The 16345-nt window shown below is 44.4% G+C and overlaps 1 protein-coding gene across 1 annotated transcript in view; it reads left to right on the forward strand.

Moving 5' to 3' along the window:
- TPD52L2 (TPD52 like 2) overlaps window positions 1-16345 on the forward strand; it is a 184055-nt gene that overhangs the window by 63398 nt on the left and 104312 nt on the right. Inside the window, 3 exon segments of the mRNA XM_030213589.1 lie at window positions 12228-12285; window positions 12287-12329; window positions 12332-12390. Of these exon segments, the coding sequence (XP_030069449.1) occupies window positions 12228-12285; window positions 12287-12329; window positions 12332-12390 (160 nt within the window).

Genomic DNA, 16345 nt, shown 5'->3' on the forward strand with positions numbered 1-16345 from the left:
CAGGGCTTGTCTCTCCTGGGTACAGCAGGCAGTCGAGCAGAATCTGGAGGTTTCTTCCTTGCTGTCGGACTTTGCTCCCTGTATGAAGTCGGGTCTCGCTTATTTGGCTAATGCTCTCTATGACTTGGTGAGCGCATCTGCCAAGCAGAAGTCTTTGGCTGTGGCGTCTAGGCATTTGCTATGGCTTCACCATTGGTCGGCGGATATGGTCTCTAAGCTCTTGTTTGGGAAGGACTTGGAAAGATCATTAAGGATTTGGGTGACTTAGAATCCCAGCGCCTTCCTGAAGACAAGCCCAAGTCTTCAACTGGGAACACGTTTTCAAAGCCTCTGTTTTTTGAAACACGCCACTATCATCCTGGATGGGCTTCTAGCTCATTTCAGCAGTGTTCCTCCTTTAGTTCTGACAAGATCCTTGGGTTCTGGCCAGCGAAAGGGAGCCCAAGGGCGGTCTGTGCAATGATGGGGCACTGGCCCACTCTTCCATTCCCAGCATAGGGGGTCGCCTGACCCTTTTTCTACAAAGAGTGGGCCAAAGTCATGTCAGACCAATGGGTTCTAGACTTGAGTAGAGACTGGTACAGTTTAGGAATTGCGGTGACCATAGGAGAGATGCCTTTTGCGGAGTTGCGATGCGCCACATCCGTCAAGCAGTCTGTGGTCAACGACACTTTGCAGTCTCTGCTGGACTTGGGGGCTGTGATTTCTGTTCTGCAGTCCGAGCTTTGTTCAGGTCGGTACTTCTTTTTTTTTTTTTTTTTTTTTGTGGTCCCTCAGAAAGAGTCTTTCAGACCGGTGCTTGACTTGCGCAGAGTAAACGAGTCTCTGAGAGTGAGACATTTCCGCATGAGAACGTTACAATCCGTCATAACAGCAGTTCAGCTGGAGGAGTTCCTCACGTCGCTTGACCTCAAAGAGGCAAATTGGCTTCATAAGCAACTTCTGCGCTTCACAATTCTTGGCCAACATTTTCAGTTCCAAGCTTTGACGTTTGGTTTGGCCATGGTGCTGCACACCTTCTCCAAGGTAATGGGTGGTGGTAGCTGCATTTCTATGGAGAGAAGGTGTCAGGGTTCATCCTTACCTGGACGATTGGCTGATCTAGGCAGATTTGGAGCAAGCGAGTCTACTTGCCATAGCCCATGTCATCAAAAGTCCTGCAGTCGCTTGGATGGGTCGTCAATTTTCCAAAAAGTCATCCAAACACTGCCCCCCCCCCCCCCCCCCCCCCGCCTTTCGACTATTTGGGCGTTTTCTTAGAAATGGCTTGAGGATGTGTCTTTCTGCCCAGGAGTAGACACCTCAAGCTGCAGAGTCACATGTGCCTGCCTCGACCCTGTGCTTGGGATTATGTGCAGGTTCTTAGATTGATGGCGGCCACCCTGGAGATGTACCATGGGCGAGGTCGCACATTCATCTCTACAGCATGCCTTGCTGGATCGGTGGTCTCCAGTGTCCCTGGAATATCGGTGGCTGCTCCCTTGGATTCCTGCAGCATGAGTTGGTAGCTCTGAGTCCAACCTTCGGCGAGGTATCCCGCTGGCGACCCCTTCAATGGCTTCTGGTGCTCATGGATGCCAGCTTTTCAGGATGGGGGGGCTCATTGCCTCCACCACAATGCTCAGGGCTGGTGGATAGGGAAGCGGGGTGGTCCATCAGTTGGTTAGAATTTAGGGCTGTCCTCAAAGCCTTTCTGGCATTCCGGAAGACTCTGGAGGAGTGAGTGGTCTGATTCTCTGACAATACGACGGCAGTGGTCTACCTCAACCCCAGGGAGGGAACTTGGAGCAGGGCGTTGGCTGCGGAGTTGGAAGGCATTCTGGCATGGGCGAAGCGCCACTTCTGTTGGCAGCCCACATTGTCGGGCAGATCAACGTGCAGACCGACTTTCTCAGTTGTCATCGCCTCGAATCGGCAGCGTGGAAGTTGGCGTTGGCGGCATTTAGCCAGATATGCTGCAAGTGGGGAACTCCGGGAATCGATGACATGGCGTCCAGAACGAATGCCAAGGTGCAGTGCTTCTTCTGCAGAAGGAAAAAGCCTTTGTCCACAGGGTTGGATGTCCTGTCGTCAACATTCCTGTTTGTGTTTCCGCCTTGGCCCTTGATCGAGCGGATTTTTCACCAAGGATTGGTGATTCTGGTGGCTCCGGATTGGCTGCGTCAGCCATGGTATGTGGATTTGATTCGGTTGCTGGTGGAGACTCTGTTTCGGCTTCCTCTGTTGCTGGATCTCTTGCACCAGGGTCCAGTGGCTACGGAAGATCCCTGTGCTTTAGTCTTAGGCTTGGCTCTTGAAAGGTCAAGGATGAGGAGAAGACTACTCTGACGAGGTCATTGCTACTTGCTGTGGGCTCGGAAACAGTCCACTACGACTGCATACGCCCTGGTATGGTGAACATTTTGAGGCTTGGTGTGCTGCTCATAGCTTGATCATTGTCTGCCTCAGGTGCCGCAGGTGTGTGTGTATGTGTTTTTTTTTTTTTTTTTTTTTTGCAGGAGTGCTTGCAGAAAGGCCTAGCCTACAATTCTCTTCGGGTCGGTGGTTGGATCTTCTCTGGTGGCTCACCCGGACATGGTCCATTTTTTTTTACGTGGAGCCTTACATCTTCATCCTCTGTTGCATAGTACGTGCCCTTCTTGCAGTTTGGGCTTGGTTCTTCAAGCCGTGCAGATGGTGCCCTTTGAGCCACTTCGGTATTCGGGAAAGATCTTACTCTCAAGGCAGTCTTTAGTGGTATGGCTTCAGAGTGTAGGGTGAGATTCAGGCGCTTTCCTGCCGTGATCCTTTTATGCAGTTTTGTGAATCCAGGGTTACAGTCAAGAAGGTGCCTTCATTTCTGCCTAAAGTCATTTCGGCTTTTCATCTGAATCTGCCTCTTCTCGGAAGGAAGACTTTCCGGATTCCTTTCATCAACTGTGCCTGTTGAATGTCCGTTGGGTTCTTCTACAGCATTTGCAGATGTGAATGATTTCCAATGCACCGATCACCTCTTTGCTCTGTTGTCAGAGCCTCGACAGGGCTTTCTTGGCGTCTAAAGCCATAATAGCTTTCTGGCATTGTAGATTTCTGTTTACCATCGCGACAGGTAAGCCTCCGCCAGAGGCACTGAAGGCACATTCCACGCGAGTGCAGGCATCATCATGGGTGGAGACAAGCATCTTTTCTATAAGGTAATTTGGCTGCTCCTTGGGCGTCCCATATCTTGTCGTGCTGTATTATAGACTCTACGTGGTAACGTGAGACGATGCACAATTTAGAGCTGCGGTCTTCTCTCTCGAGGAACGACTGCTTCTCACCCAGTTTAGGGAGTGCTTGGGTACATCCCATCAGTTCCTGGATTTATCTGCTGCTGAAGCTAAGGAAAGAAAAATTAGGACTTGCCTGATAATTTCTTTCTGTTAAGTCACATCAGATGAATCCAGGATTCCTCCCTGTCCTTGTCTGTTGTGTTTTGCAGTGGGGGGGGGGGGGTTCAGATCCAGAATTGTAATGCATTTAAAAAACAAACAAACCCAGGATATTCCCTCATTTGATCTGTTCGCTCCAGTTGGATGAGCAAGTTTTGACTGTGAAGAAGGTTTTGTTAGTGTTTCTTCTCTCTCTGCTTTGGAATACGACATGTACTGAAGGGTGAAGGAGTGGATGTCCAGGGTCACTGCCTTCTTTCAGTGTTCTCTATCTCTACCTGCTGGTAGCGGATATAACCCACCAGTTCCTGGATTCATCTGCTGCGACTAAAGGAAATAAAAGTATCTGGTAAGGTCCTAATTTTTCCTTAACCCTGCTAAGCTAACTGCTTTTATAACATTCTCTGGCAACGAATTCCAGAGTTTAATTACACGTTGAGTGGAGAAATATTTTCTGATTTTGTTTTACTACTTTATAGCTTCATTGCGTGCCCCCTAGTCCTCATATTTTTGGAAAGAGTAAAGAAGCGATTCATGTCTACCCGCTTCTCTATCATTTCTCCCCTCAGCCATCTTTTCTGCAAGCTGAAGAGCCCTAGCCACTTTAGCCTTTCCTCTTAGGGAAGTCATCTCATCCCCTTTGAACATTTTCTAATTCCAACAAAAATGATAAAGAGCGACCAAAATGATAAAGGGGCTGGAACGCCTCTCGTTTGAGGAAAGGCTAAAGAGGTTAGGGCTCTTCAGCTTGACAGAGATGGATGAGGGGAGATATGATTGAGGAAGTATGTCTACTTTTTTTTAACTTGGTCCAAAAGTACAAAGATTAGGGGACACTCGAAGTTACTTGGAAATACTTTTAAAACAAATAGGAGGAAATATATTTTTTTCACTCAACGAATAGTTAAACTCTGGAACTCTTTGCTGGAGGATGTGGTAACAGTGGTTAGTGTCACTATCTGGGTTTAAAAAAAGGTTTGGACAGATTCCTGGAGGAAAACGTCCACAGTCTGCTATTGAGACAGACATGGGAAGCAACTGCTTGCCCTGGGATTTGTAGTATGGAGTGTTGCTACAGTTTGGGTTTCTGCCAGGTACTTGTGACCTGGCTTGGCCACTGTTTGGAAAACAGGATACTGGGCTAGATGGACCATTGGTCTGACCCAGTATAGGGCTACTCTTATGTTCCACTATATCTTTTTTGAGATGTAGTGACCAGAATTGCACACAGTACTCGAAGTGCGGTTGCACCATGGAGCAATATAAAGGCGGCTATAACATCTTCATTTTTTTTCCTGTCCTAATACCTAATATTCTATTGCTTTAGCCGCGGCTTACACACTGAACAGAGGGTTTCGATGTATCATCAATGATGACAGCCTAGATCTTTTCCTGATCAGTGACTCCTAATGGGGAGCCTTGCATCACATAGCTATAGTTAAGTTCTCTTTCCCACATGCATCATTTTGCACTTGCTCTCATTAAACGTCATCTGCCATTTTGACAAGACTTGTAAGGTCCTCTTGTAATTTTCTCACAATCCTCTTGTGATTCAACAACTTTGAATAACTTTGTGTCGTCAGCAAATTTAATTACCTCACTACTTATTCCAATCTCTAGATATTTATATATTCTAAAAAGCAGTGGCCCTAGTACAGACCCCTGTGGGCCCCCAATATCTACCCTTCATTGGGAATACCGACCATTTAGCCCTACTTTTTCTATCTTTTTAACCAGTTTTTAATCCACAATAGAACAGTACCTCGCTATCCCCATGGACAGTTGTAGTCTTACATGAAGTATTTTGTCAAATGCCTTTTGAAAATCCAGATACACAATATCGACCGGCTTATCCTTATTCCCATATTTGTTCACACCTTCAAGAAATGTAGTAGATTGATGCAAGATTTCCCTTCAATAAATTTTTATTGTTGTTACATTTGTACCCCGCGGTTTCCCACTCATGGCAGGCTCAATGCGGCTTACATGGGGCAATGGAGGGTTAAGTGACTTGGCCAGAGTCTCAAGGAGCTGCCTGTGCCTGAAGTGGGAATCAAACTCAGTTTCTCAGTTCCCCAGGACCAAAGTCCACCACCCTAACCACTAGGCCACTCCTCCACTCCATGTTGGCTTTGTCTTATTAATCCATGCTTAGGTATATGCTCTGTAATTTTGTTTTTTATAGTAGTCTCTACCATTTTGCCCAGCACCAATGTCGGGGCTCATCGGTTTATAACTTCTGGGATCACCTCTGGAACCTTTTTTTTTTTTTTTTTTTAATCTGCTTTACATTTGCCACCCTCCAATCTCCAGTATCATGCTTGTTTTTAAAGATCAATTACATATTACTAACAGCAAGTTCATTTTTCAATTCTATTTAACAACTTTGAATAACTTTGTGTCGTCAGCAAATTTAATTACCTCACTAGTTACACCCATCTCTAGATCATTTATAATATGTTAAAAAGCAGTGGTCCCAGCACAGACCCCTGGGGAACCCCACTATCTACCCTTCTCCATTGAAAATACTGACCATTTAACCCTACTCTCTGTTTTCTATCTTTTAACCAATTTTTAATCCACAATAGGACACTTACCTCCTATCCCATGACTCTCCAATTTCAATTTGGAGTCTTTCATGAGGTACATAGTACATAAGTACATAAGTAGTGCCATACTGGAAAGACCAAAGGTCCATCTAGCCAGCATCCTGTCACCGACAGTGGCCAATCCAGGTCAAGGGCACCTGGCACGCTCCCCAACGTAAAAACATTCCAAGACAAGTTATACCTAAAAATGCGGAATTTTTCCAAGTCCATTTAAATAGCGGTCTATGGACTTGTCCCTTTAGGAATCTATCTAACCCCTTTTAAACTCCGTCAAGCTAACCGCCCGTACCACGTTCTCCGGCAACGAATTCCAGAGTCTAATTACACGTTGGGTGAAGAAAAATTTTCTCCGATTTGTTTAATTTACCACACTGTAGCTTCAACTCATGCCCTCTAGTCCTAGTATTTTGGATAGCGTGAACAGTCGCTTCACATCCACCCCGATCCATTCCACTCATTATTTTATACACTTCTATCATATCTCCCCTCAGCCGTCTCTCTCCAAGCTGAAAAGCCCTAGCCTTCTCAGCCTCTCTTCATAGGAAAGTCGTCCCATCCCCACTATCATTTTCGTCGCCCTTCGCTGTACCTTTTCCAATTCTACTATATCTTTTTTGAGATACGGAGACCAGTACTGAACACAATACTCCAGGTGCGGTCGCACCATGGAGCGATACAACGGCATTATAACATCCGCACACCTGGACTCCATACCCTTCCTAATAACACCCAACATTCTATTCGCTTTCCTAGCCGCAGCAGCACACTGAGCAGAAGGTTTCAGCGTATCATCGACGACGACACCCAGATCCCTTTCTTGATCCGTAACTCCTAACGCGGTACTTTGTCAAATGCCTTTTGAAAATCCAGATACACAGTATCCACCGGCCTGCCTTCATCCACATGTTTGTTCACCAGTTCATAGAGATGTAATAGATTGGTGAGACAAGATTCCCTTCACTAAATCCATGTTGGCTTTGTCTCATTAATCCATGCTTTTGAATATGCTCTGTAATTTTGTTCTTTATAATACTCTACCATTTTGTCCGGCACCGACGTCAGGTTCACCGGTCTATAATTTCCAGGATCCCCTCTGGAAACCTTTTTTTAAATATCAGCGTTACATTGGCACCCTCCAGTCCTTCCGGTGCCACACTCCATTTTAAGATAAATTACATATTACAAACAATAGTTTTGCAAGTCATTTTCAATTCTGTCAATACTCTGAGATGAATACCATCTGGTCCAGGAGATTTGCTACTCTTCAATTTTCAAATTGCCCCATTTCATCCTCCAGGTTTATAGAGATTTCATTCAGTTCCTCTGACTCGTCAGCTTTGAATACCATTTCTGGCACCGGTATCTCTCCCAATTCTTCCCCGGTGAAGACCGAAACGATCTTGCCACTATGGTTTTGTCTTCCCTGATAGCACCTTTTACCCCTCGGTCATCTAGTGGTCCAATTTCTTTTGCCAGCTTCTAAAATTTTTTACTTTTTTTTTTTTTTGCCTCCAACACAATCTTTTTTTCAAAGTCCCTCTTTGCCTTCCTTATCAGTGCTTTGCATTTGACTTGACATTCCTTATGCTGTTTCTTATTTTCATTCGGTTCCTTCTTCCATTTTCTGAAGGATTTTCTTTTAGCTCTAATAGCTTCCTTCTCCTCACTTTTTAACCATGCCTGCTGTTGTTTGGTCTTCCTCCTTTTAATACATGGAATATGTTTGGCATGGGCTTCCAGGATGGTATTTTTGAACAGCCTCCACACCTGATGTAAAGTTTTGACCCTAGTAGCTGCTAGTTTTATTTTATCATAGTCTCCTTTTTTTTTATTTTTTTTTTTATTTTTTTTTAAAGTTAAACACTAACGTATTGGATTTCCTGTGTATACTTCAGAGCTAATATCAAATCTGATCATATGATCACTGTTATCAAGTGGCCCCATCACATTTACCTCTGGCACCAGATCATGCGCTCTGCTAAGGACTAGGTCTAGAATTTTTCCTTCTCTTGTTGGCTCCTGTACAGCTACTCCATAAAACAGTCCTTGATTTCGTCAAGGAATTTTACCTCCCTAGTATGCTGTGATGTTATTTATCCAGTCAGTATCAGAGTAATTGAGATCACCCATTATTATTGTGTTACCCATTTTGTTAGCCTCCTTAATTTCTAATAACATCTGCCATCCTGGCCAGGCAGACGGTAGTACATTCCTATCACTGTCCTTTTACCCTTTACCCCTCCTCCAATTCGATCCACCCTATCACTACAATATAATTTGTATCCCGGTGTGACAGTGTCCACTGGTTATCCTCCTTCCACCAGGTCTCAGAGATGCCTATTATATCTAATTTTTCGTTTAGTGCAATATATTCTAACTCTCCCATCTTATTTCTTAGGCTCCTGACATTCGCATATAGACATTTCAAACTGTTTGTTGTTCCTATTTACATCATGCTCAGTACTTGACAGTATTTGTAATCTTTTGTCTGATTTTTATTTTTATTTTTATTAAGGACACCTGATCTACTACGGTCTCTTTTGCAAACTCACTATCATCGTCCCTGTTTTGGTGATATCTTTGAAAGATACCATATCCCGAACCATGCGCTCTTGAGCGACTGTCGTCCTTCCCCTAGTTCTAGTTTACAAGGTTCTCTAGCTCCTTTTTAAATGCCCGATGCAGCAGCCTGGTCCCAGCCTGGTTAAGGTGGAGCCCATCCTTTCAGAATAGGCGCCCCCTTCCCTAGAATGGTTGCCCAGTTACTAACAAACCTAAAACCCTCTTCTCTGCACCATCGTCTCATCCACGCATTGAGACTCCGGAGCTCTGCCTGTCTCTTAGGCCCTGCATTTAGAACGGGTACTACTACAGAAAATGCTACCCTAGAAATTCTGGATTTGAGCTTTCTACCTAAGAGCCTATGTTTGGCTTCCAGAACCTCTCCCATATTTTCCTATGTCATTGGTACCCACATGTACCAAGACAGCCAGCTCCTCCCCAGCACTATCTAAAACTTGTCTAGGTGACACATAAGGTCTATCACCTTCGCACCAGGCAGGCACATCACCAAGCGACCCTCATGTCCACCAGCCACCCAGCTATCTACATGCCTAATAATCAAATCACTGACCAGAACAGCCATCCTAACCCTTCCCACCTGGGCAGTACTGCTCCTGGAGACGCATCCTCGGTGTGAGAGGATATTGCATTCCCTGCTGTGATGGTCCTGTCTACAGGATTGCTTCCAGCTGCACCAGGGTGATGCTCTGCTCTTTAGAAGGCCTCCCTCCAAGGCAGCATAGGGGCTGCCAGATTGGAGGTGGGACTTCTCTACAACATCCCTGTAGGTCTCCTCTATGTACCTCTGTCTCCCTCAGCTCCTCCAAGTCTGTTACTCTAGCTTCAAGATAACAGACTTATTCTCCGAGAGCTAGGAGCTCTTTGCATCGAGCGCACACATATATATCTCTCCAAATGGGAGATAATCATACATGTGACACTCAATGCAAAAGACTGGATAGCATCCCTGTCGCTGCTGGACTACTGATTTCATCTTAGTATTATAGAGTTGTTTAATAAAAACTTCTTAAGGTACTAGGTATATGAGATGAATAAAATGATCTTTGACTGATGTAATTTGTAATTTATTAGGGTTTGCTTCTTAGAAACCAATTAAATGCATTAATACTCTAATGAGAACTGAAAATTCCCTCTTGCTGTCTTCCCTTCCACTTTGGTCTTATGGCTTGGCTGTTCTCAAAATTGAGAGAGGTTATTCTGATTTCCACATTACTTCAGGCAAAGAAGCACTCAACTTTCTCGGCATATCATGGGCTTGGAAAGTTCTTTTTTTTTTTTTTTTTGAAGCCTGGTGTTGAAAAGAGGGTTTTTTTTTCCCATTCTTACAAATAGTGCCATGCACAATGGTGTTAAACAAAGGTCTGGCTTTTAATGTTTCAACTTTTTATCGAGGATTCCATTACAAGAAACATCTCAGAAACTCATTATACAAGAATTTGCAAACGTAACCCAAACATCTGAGAGTAGACAATGAGTTTCATTCTCCCCAAGTCATTTTAACATTTTCTCCCCCTTCCCAATCCCCCCCCCCAAGCTTATTCTCAAGCATTTTATTAAGAACTTCACAGGGTGTACAATCTCGTGCATCACAAGTAATACCCAATATATGCCAGTCAGTACACCACGCCAATGTACAACCATTTTCAAATATACCCCCCTCCTTCCCCCTGCCCTCAAACTGATGGTGCAATGCCCACCTCATGCTTAACCCCAAAGGTTCTGGCTTGTTATAATTTTGGAGGTTCAAGTGATGGCACTTGTCATTGGGGGCATGTGCTGAATTCTTTTAGGCAGCACATCCTGGTAGTGTGTTGAAGGTGTGTGTGTGTGTGGGGGGGGGGGGGGGGTCAAACATTTTAAGCCACCGCACTGGTCTTGTCCAGAATGAAATCTTAAGCTAGTACTTATTTCTCCAAAAGTCTCCCTTCAGGCCCCTTAAAAGGCTACTTTGAAGGACCTTACCTTGAAGGTTTTTTTTTTTTTTTTTCTGGTGGTATTTACTTCTGCATGTAGAATTCTGATCTTCGGACATTGATCTGTAGCAATCCTTTCCTTTGTTTCTCGTAGGCTGGCGTGAATATTCACACTGTCCCTTTTTATTTCTTCCCAAGATTTTCATATTAACCAACTGTTTTGTCCCATCTTCTCAAAAAGAAGATTACGGATGGACTAGACATCGGAGTATACCTTCAGGTCACCAATTACTTTAATTGTTCAGATTACCTTTTGTATTATTGATGGGTCAGAATAAGGGAATGTGGCCTAAAAGCTATTATTTCTTGTTACATAAGTCTATTTTCTTGGCTTATATTCTTGCTGGGATGCAACCTCCTACTTGAGGGCTCAATCTCCCAGACTGTACTTGACATTGTGGGTAGAATCTCCTGCCTTTTCTCTTGCATACCTTTTCCAAACATCACTTGGATTTTGTAGCTAGACAAACATCCTTGGAACATCACTTCTCTCTGCCAGTGTTTCTGTTTCCGTTCCTAATTGAGGAGTGCTTTGCTACATCCCACAAATTTCTGGCTTCATCCGCTGCTGACAAGGAAGGAAAAATTATGATTTACCCAATAATTTATTTCCTTTAATCATATAGCAGATGAATCCAAAAGTCTGCCTTCGTTCTGGTTTCCTAATCATATTCTCATTCAGTTTCTCTGAGGTTTCCTTCATGTTTCTGTTTTTCAGTTCATATTGCTATATTCATGTCTAGTTTCTGTGACGAAGGAAGAATTAATATCCTAATTTTTCCTTCTGCTTCATTATAACTATCTGACCAGGATGCATTTCTTCCTATATGAGAGTTCAGTTTATCATCCATCTCCAACGGTTGGTAGATGGATTCATTTGCTATGATTAAGGAAAGAAAATTATCAGGTAAGACACCATTTTTTCCTTTCTGGTCTTATGAAATCAGTCTAAAAAACATGTCCTTTATGAGGCTGCTATTAAATCTTAATGATCATTCCTATATTAACCAGGTTTTCATGAGGAACTCTTTTAATTTTCATTTGTCCTATTTAGTTGTCCATAACTTGCAAGATTATGAATCAGGGGCTTTTTTAGGTGTACACTGCTTAGATGTATGGACAGCAGTGATATACTACCCTGCAGTGGCAGAAGGAAGTAACTCCATTCTGGCTGATTTGTGGGAAAATGGAAAAAAAATGTTTGCTTAGTTTCTCTGCAGTAAACTTACTGCCTTTTGCCACTGAACTATTGGGAATTTGAAGGGGCTATGCTGAAATTCAATATATTTTATGATTGGACATATGTCATTAATATGCTAAAAAATTAGTTAAGTGCCTAAGTGGACTTTTATACTGGCCTGCAATGCAGAAGAAGTGATTAGTAGTATATTGGGGGTGGGGGGGTGGCATTGGAATTGAAGATTGATAGACTGCTTATCTATTGTGAATTGCAAGATGATGGCTTGTATTAGGTTTTATTATGTCAGTTTTGCAAACAGCTGTGAATTGGAACAGTATTTTGCTGGGGAATACAGTGTATAAATGGATGGGATGAAATTGTGAATAGAGTAGAAGACACTAACTTCAGTCAGCATTTTGCTTCTTTCTCCTTGCCAACCCATGTGCTGCAATGTCTTCTTTGCAGGTGGAAGAGAGATCTGTACACTGCGCCAGGTTCTGGCTGCAAAGGAGCGGCATGCATCAGAGCTGAAAAGCAAAGCTGGGCCAGACCCCTCTGAATGAGCTGAGGCAGAATCCTCCCGCAGCTGGCAAGAAGTGCAGATGTCAAATGCGTGGGTGTTAACTTCTGATCAAGTACAGCAAAAGCCCCACGCTCTCAAATACATGAAGCAGAGCTCCTCTACTGCCAAAACCCTCAATCTGCTTTCTGGGAGCCTACCTTTACCCTGAGCTCAGTGGCCCAGAGAAATTGGGGAACTGGTCTACTGCAGAGTTTCTTGATGATTTTCAGGGGGTTCTGTTAGCTTTGCTTTGTAACCCCTCCATCTGTCTCGTACTTATGCTGTATAAGTTAACACCTTAGAGTGGGCTATAAAAGGGCTGTTCCTTCTCCTTCCCCATGAAAAAAAAGTATGCAGTGTCTAGATTCACAGGTACATGCGATTCTGGCACACTAGAACAAACATTTGGTAACAAGCAACAAAGCCTTTTTTGTGAAAAATGAAACGGGCCTAGGAAGGCTCTCGTGTAAGCGATTTCTCCTCTCTCCCCTGCCCTCTCATTCATGTCCAGTGATTCTCCCCTGCCCTCTTCTCCTTTCTGCCGCCCTGCCTTAAGCCGTTCATGTTATCTTGGGTCGCAGTGGTGGCAGGCTCAGCTCGTGTTGCCTCCAGCCTTCCCTCTGTTCCGCCCTCTTCTGATATCATTTCGTCTTTCTGTGAGGGCTGGACACAGAGGGAAGGGAACGCTGGAGGCGAGCTGACGGCTCATTTGCATGCTGTAATGAACCCAGCTAGCCAGCCACCCAGGGAAGCAGAGTGACCAATTATTATATAGATTTGTAGCAATGGTTTGGTCCACAACCTCAGTATGGTATTGGCTAAAGTCAGTTTTGATGTGACATGAATAATACGTAATTGTTTACTCAAGAAGAGGAAACATGACTTGTAAATTTCAGCTGTAATGTGTTGGAATCATTTTGGTTAAAAAAAAGCTTACTTTCTGTTCCTAATTTCACAGCTGTATGATGTGCTGGCAGCACTTTAGGATAGACCCAAGTTTGATGTCTCGCTCCAGCTAGGGGTGAAAGCCAAAGGAGCCGTGGGTGCTTGAGCACCCCCAATATTGAGAAAATTCCTTATATGTGTCCAAGGAAGGGTTATTTCCATTGGGCTTAGCACCCCCAATAATTTTGAAAAGTTGGCTCCTATGGTGAAAGCAGTGGTGTGCTGGAGCAGGCTCTCACAGGCTCTCGAAAGCCGTTAAGTTTTTAAGAATTTTGGGAGCCGGTTCTCCATGGCTATTTTAACAAATGGATTCCAAAATGTGGGCTTGGGCCCCTCCTGAATTCTCTTTTACTTTGCTGGCGAGAGAGAGCCCCCCTGTTAACAATTTACCAGCACACCCCTGGGTGAAAGTGGTGTGAAGATGACATTTGCTGTGCCAGAGAGTAGGGAGTCTTAACCATTCCACAACTGAAACACCCACAGGTCAGCTTTAGGTGCCTTTGTATAGAGTGCTTTAGGAAGTTGCAATCTGTGGCTCCTGGTATTTTGTTTAGGAAATGGGGGGAAAAATCCTTGGGACAACTGCAGTTGAAAACTAATGGTGTTATAGGCCAAGAAGAGCTGATTTTGATTAAGCTATAAGCCCAAAGGAGCAGGACACTTGAGCATCCTAATCCTCTTAATTTCTTTCTTTGGCTGCCAGAGCAGGGCTTCTTAAACCTTCTCTGTTTGGATTTTCAGAATATCCACATGGAATTTTTCATGCATTGGAGAGAAGTCTACTGCATGTCCAGGAAGCCTAGCTGGTGTGGGGTCCCTGGGCCGGCTCTTGGAAGTGCTGATGTAGGGATCAATTGCTGCTTTTTGCACTTGGGTCCTTTAATTTCTTTTACTGAAGAATGGTGTGTTGGTGACTGGATGCTGACAGATTGTATGAACCAGGATTGTGAGCAGATGACTGGGATGTTATAACAAATTAGATTTGTCCATTTTGATCTTTTTAGAGCAAGCAGTCATTTCATTGCTTAGCTTCCTACTATTCCAGAGAGTGGGATAGTTGTGGAGATACAGAACTGAAAACTGAGCTGAGACATCTCTTGGCATCCAGTCCAGCTCCTCAGTATTTTCTGTCTCCAGGAGGTGAATGGCACACTTTTCAGCCTCTGGTTCTGAGTGATTTGCGCCTGATCCAGTTGTCATCTGGTCCCCAGTTGAGCTTTGCAGGTGGCTTGAGTCTGCAGAGTCACAGCTGGAGATTTTCAGATCCTGCTCTGGTGCCCCACGTATCTACTTCTCTCCCTTCACCTCTCCCTGTTTCCTATGGAGCTGTTTCCTAAAAAAAAAAAAAAAAGAAAAAGTTTGCAGCTCAGTCTCCACAAGGTCCTAAGCCTTGTGGAGACTGAAATTGTAAGGTGTTTCAGTTTCTTCCCCTGCTGCTCCTCTGCCTCCTAAGAGATCTTGTTTAGACCTCCAGGATAAGCAGATCTGCTTCCTTCCTTATCTGATATGGCCTCTGTCTATTCAGAGGAGGGAGTGATACAAAATTACCGAGGTTGTTTCATAAAGAGGAGCTTGGTACTTATTTCTGAGACACTAGTGGTTCTTTCCATTGAGGAGCCTTCTGCTTCGGCATCAGAAGTTCCATATTTGTCATTCATGAGGAGGCTTAGAAGTCCTTCTAAAGCCTTCCTGGTGCATCCAGACGTTCAGTACCTGATTACAGCAGAAGGGGTCTTTCCGGTTGCAGGGCTGAGAGTGGGAAGTTCATCGCTCATCTCTGCCTCTTAGTTCTGGAGGAGAAAGATTCAATTGCAGCTCCCTGATTACTGCAGTGACCTAAGTCCACCTTGCCGGTGGAAGAGGATCATTACCCTAAAATCTTTATAGGATAGGAAACTAGAAGGCTTGCTGAAGCAAGCCTTTGAAATGGGCTCTTTTGGGTGTTCACATGACAGCGTGCAGCTCCTGTGTGCCAAGAGCATGCCTGAAGTGGTATCTGCAGTTGGCAACATGAGATGGCAGCTGGCGTAATGCCCAACTGTAAGTGGGTTTGGTCTGCTTGCTATTTATGATGATATGGGTTACAGCCTGCAGTAGTTTTTTGGCTATTGCGGCAATGGGCAGCAGATGCAGCATTAGTGTCTCATCTAATTAAACTGCCCTTTCAGGGCAAATAGCTATTTAGAGAAGATCTTGGGACCTAGGGGAAAACTAAACCACATTAGTTGCCGGAGGATAAGCTGAAAGTCTCTGGTCATCCATCTACAGGGGGCTCTAGATCTCAAATTCGACAGCAGATGGTACCGGCCTGGTTGTCAGCAATATAGTCAGAAGTCCTCTTTCATCTTCGACAGACAGAAGTCCTCTCGGTCAGCTAGAGTGCCCAATGCTTCCAGAGCTCAGAGCGTTGCAGTGTGAGGCTGGTCCACTTTTTTCTTCTTTCTGTTTTCCTCCTCCACCAGGAGGACATTTTCAGGAGTTGTGGGAGGAGTGGGCCAAAATCACAGCACCCCAGTGAGTTCTGGATATTCTTACAGAAAGTTTGTTGCAGGCTGAACAGGGACAAGGCAGATACTGTCTACTTCATTGTCCCAAAGAAGGAAGGCACTTTTTGTCTGGCCTAGATCTCAAAGGTTAAAACCGCTGCCTCAGTGTCCTGCTTTTACATGGAGACACTAAGAGCAGTTATATCCTCAGTTCAGACAGGAGAATTTCTCACTGCCTCGATCTCAGAGGTGTACTTACATATACCCGTATGTCCGCCACATCAGAGGTTTCTGTGTTTTGCGGTGCTGGGCTGTCTTCCAATTTGGGGCTTCGCCCTTCAGTCTCGCCGCAGCTCCAAAAACATTTCCTATGGTTAGGGTGGTGGTGGCGGCGGCGGCGGCGGCAGCAGCCCTCTTTCAGCACCAAGGAATCAGAGTTCACCCATGTCTTGGTGACTGGCTCATTCTTGCATTGTCCTATTTAGACAGTGTGGCAGTGACAGATAAAGTTGTCTGTCTTCTGCAGTCATTAGGTTGGGTGATGAATTTCGAGAAGAATAGACTATAGTTAAAGATTGCTATACTGCTAATGCTAAC

The sequence above is a fragment of the Microcaecilia unicolor genome, chromosome 8 (assembly GCF_901765095.1).
Source record: "Microcaecilia unicolor chromosome 8, aMicUni1.1, whole genome shotgun sequence".
In the NCBI taxonomy this organism is placed as follows: Eukaryota; Metazoa; Chordata; class Amphibia; order Gymnophiona; family Siphonopidae; genus Microcaecilia; species Microcaecilia unicolor.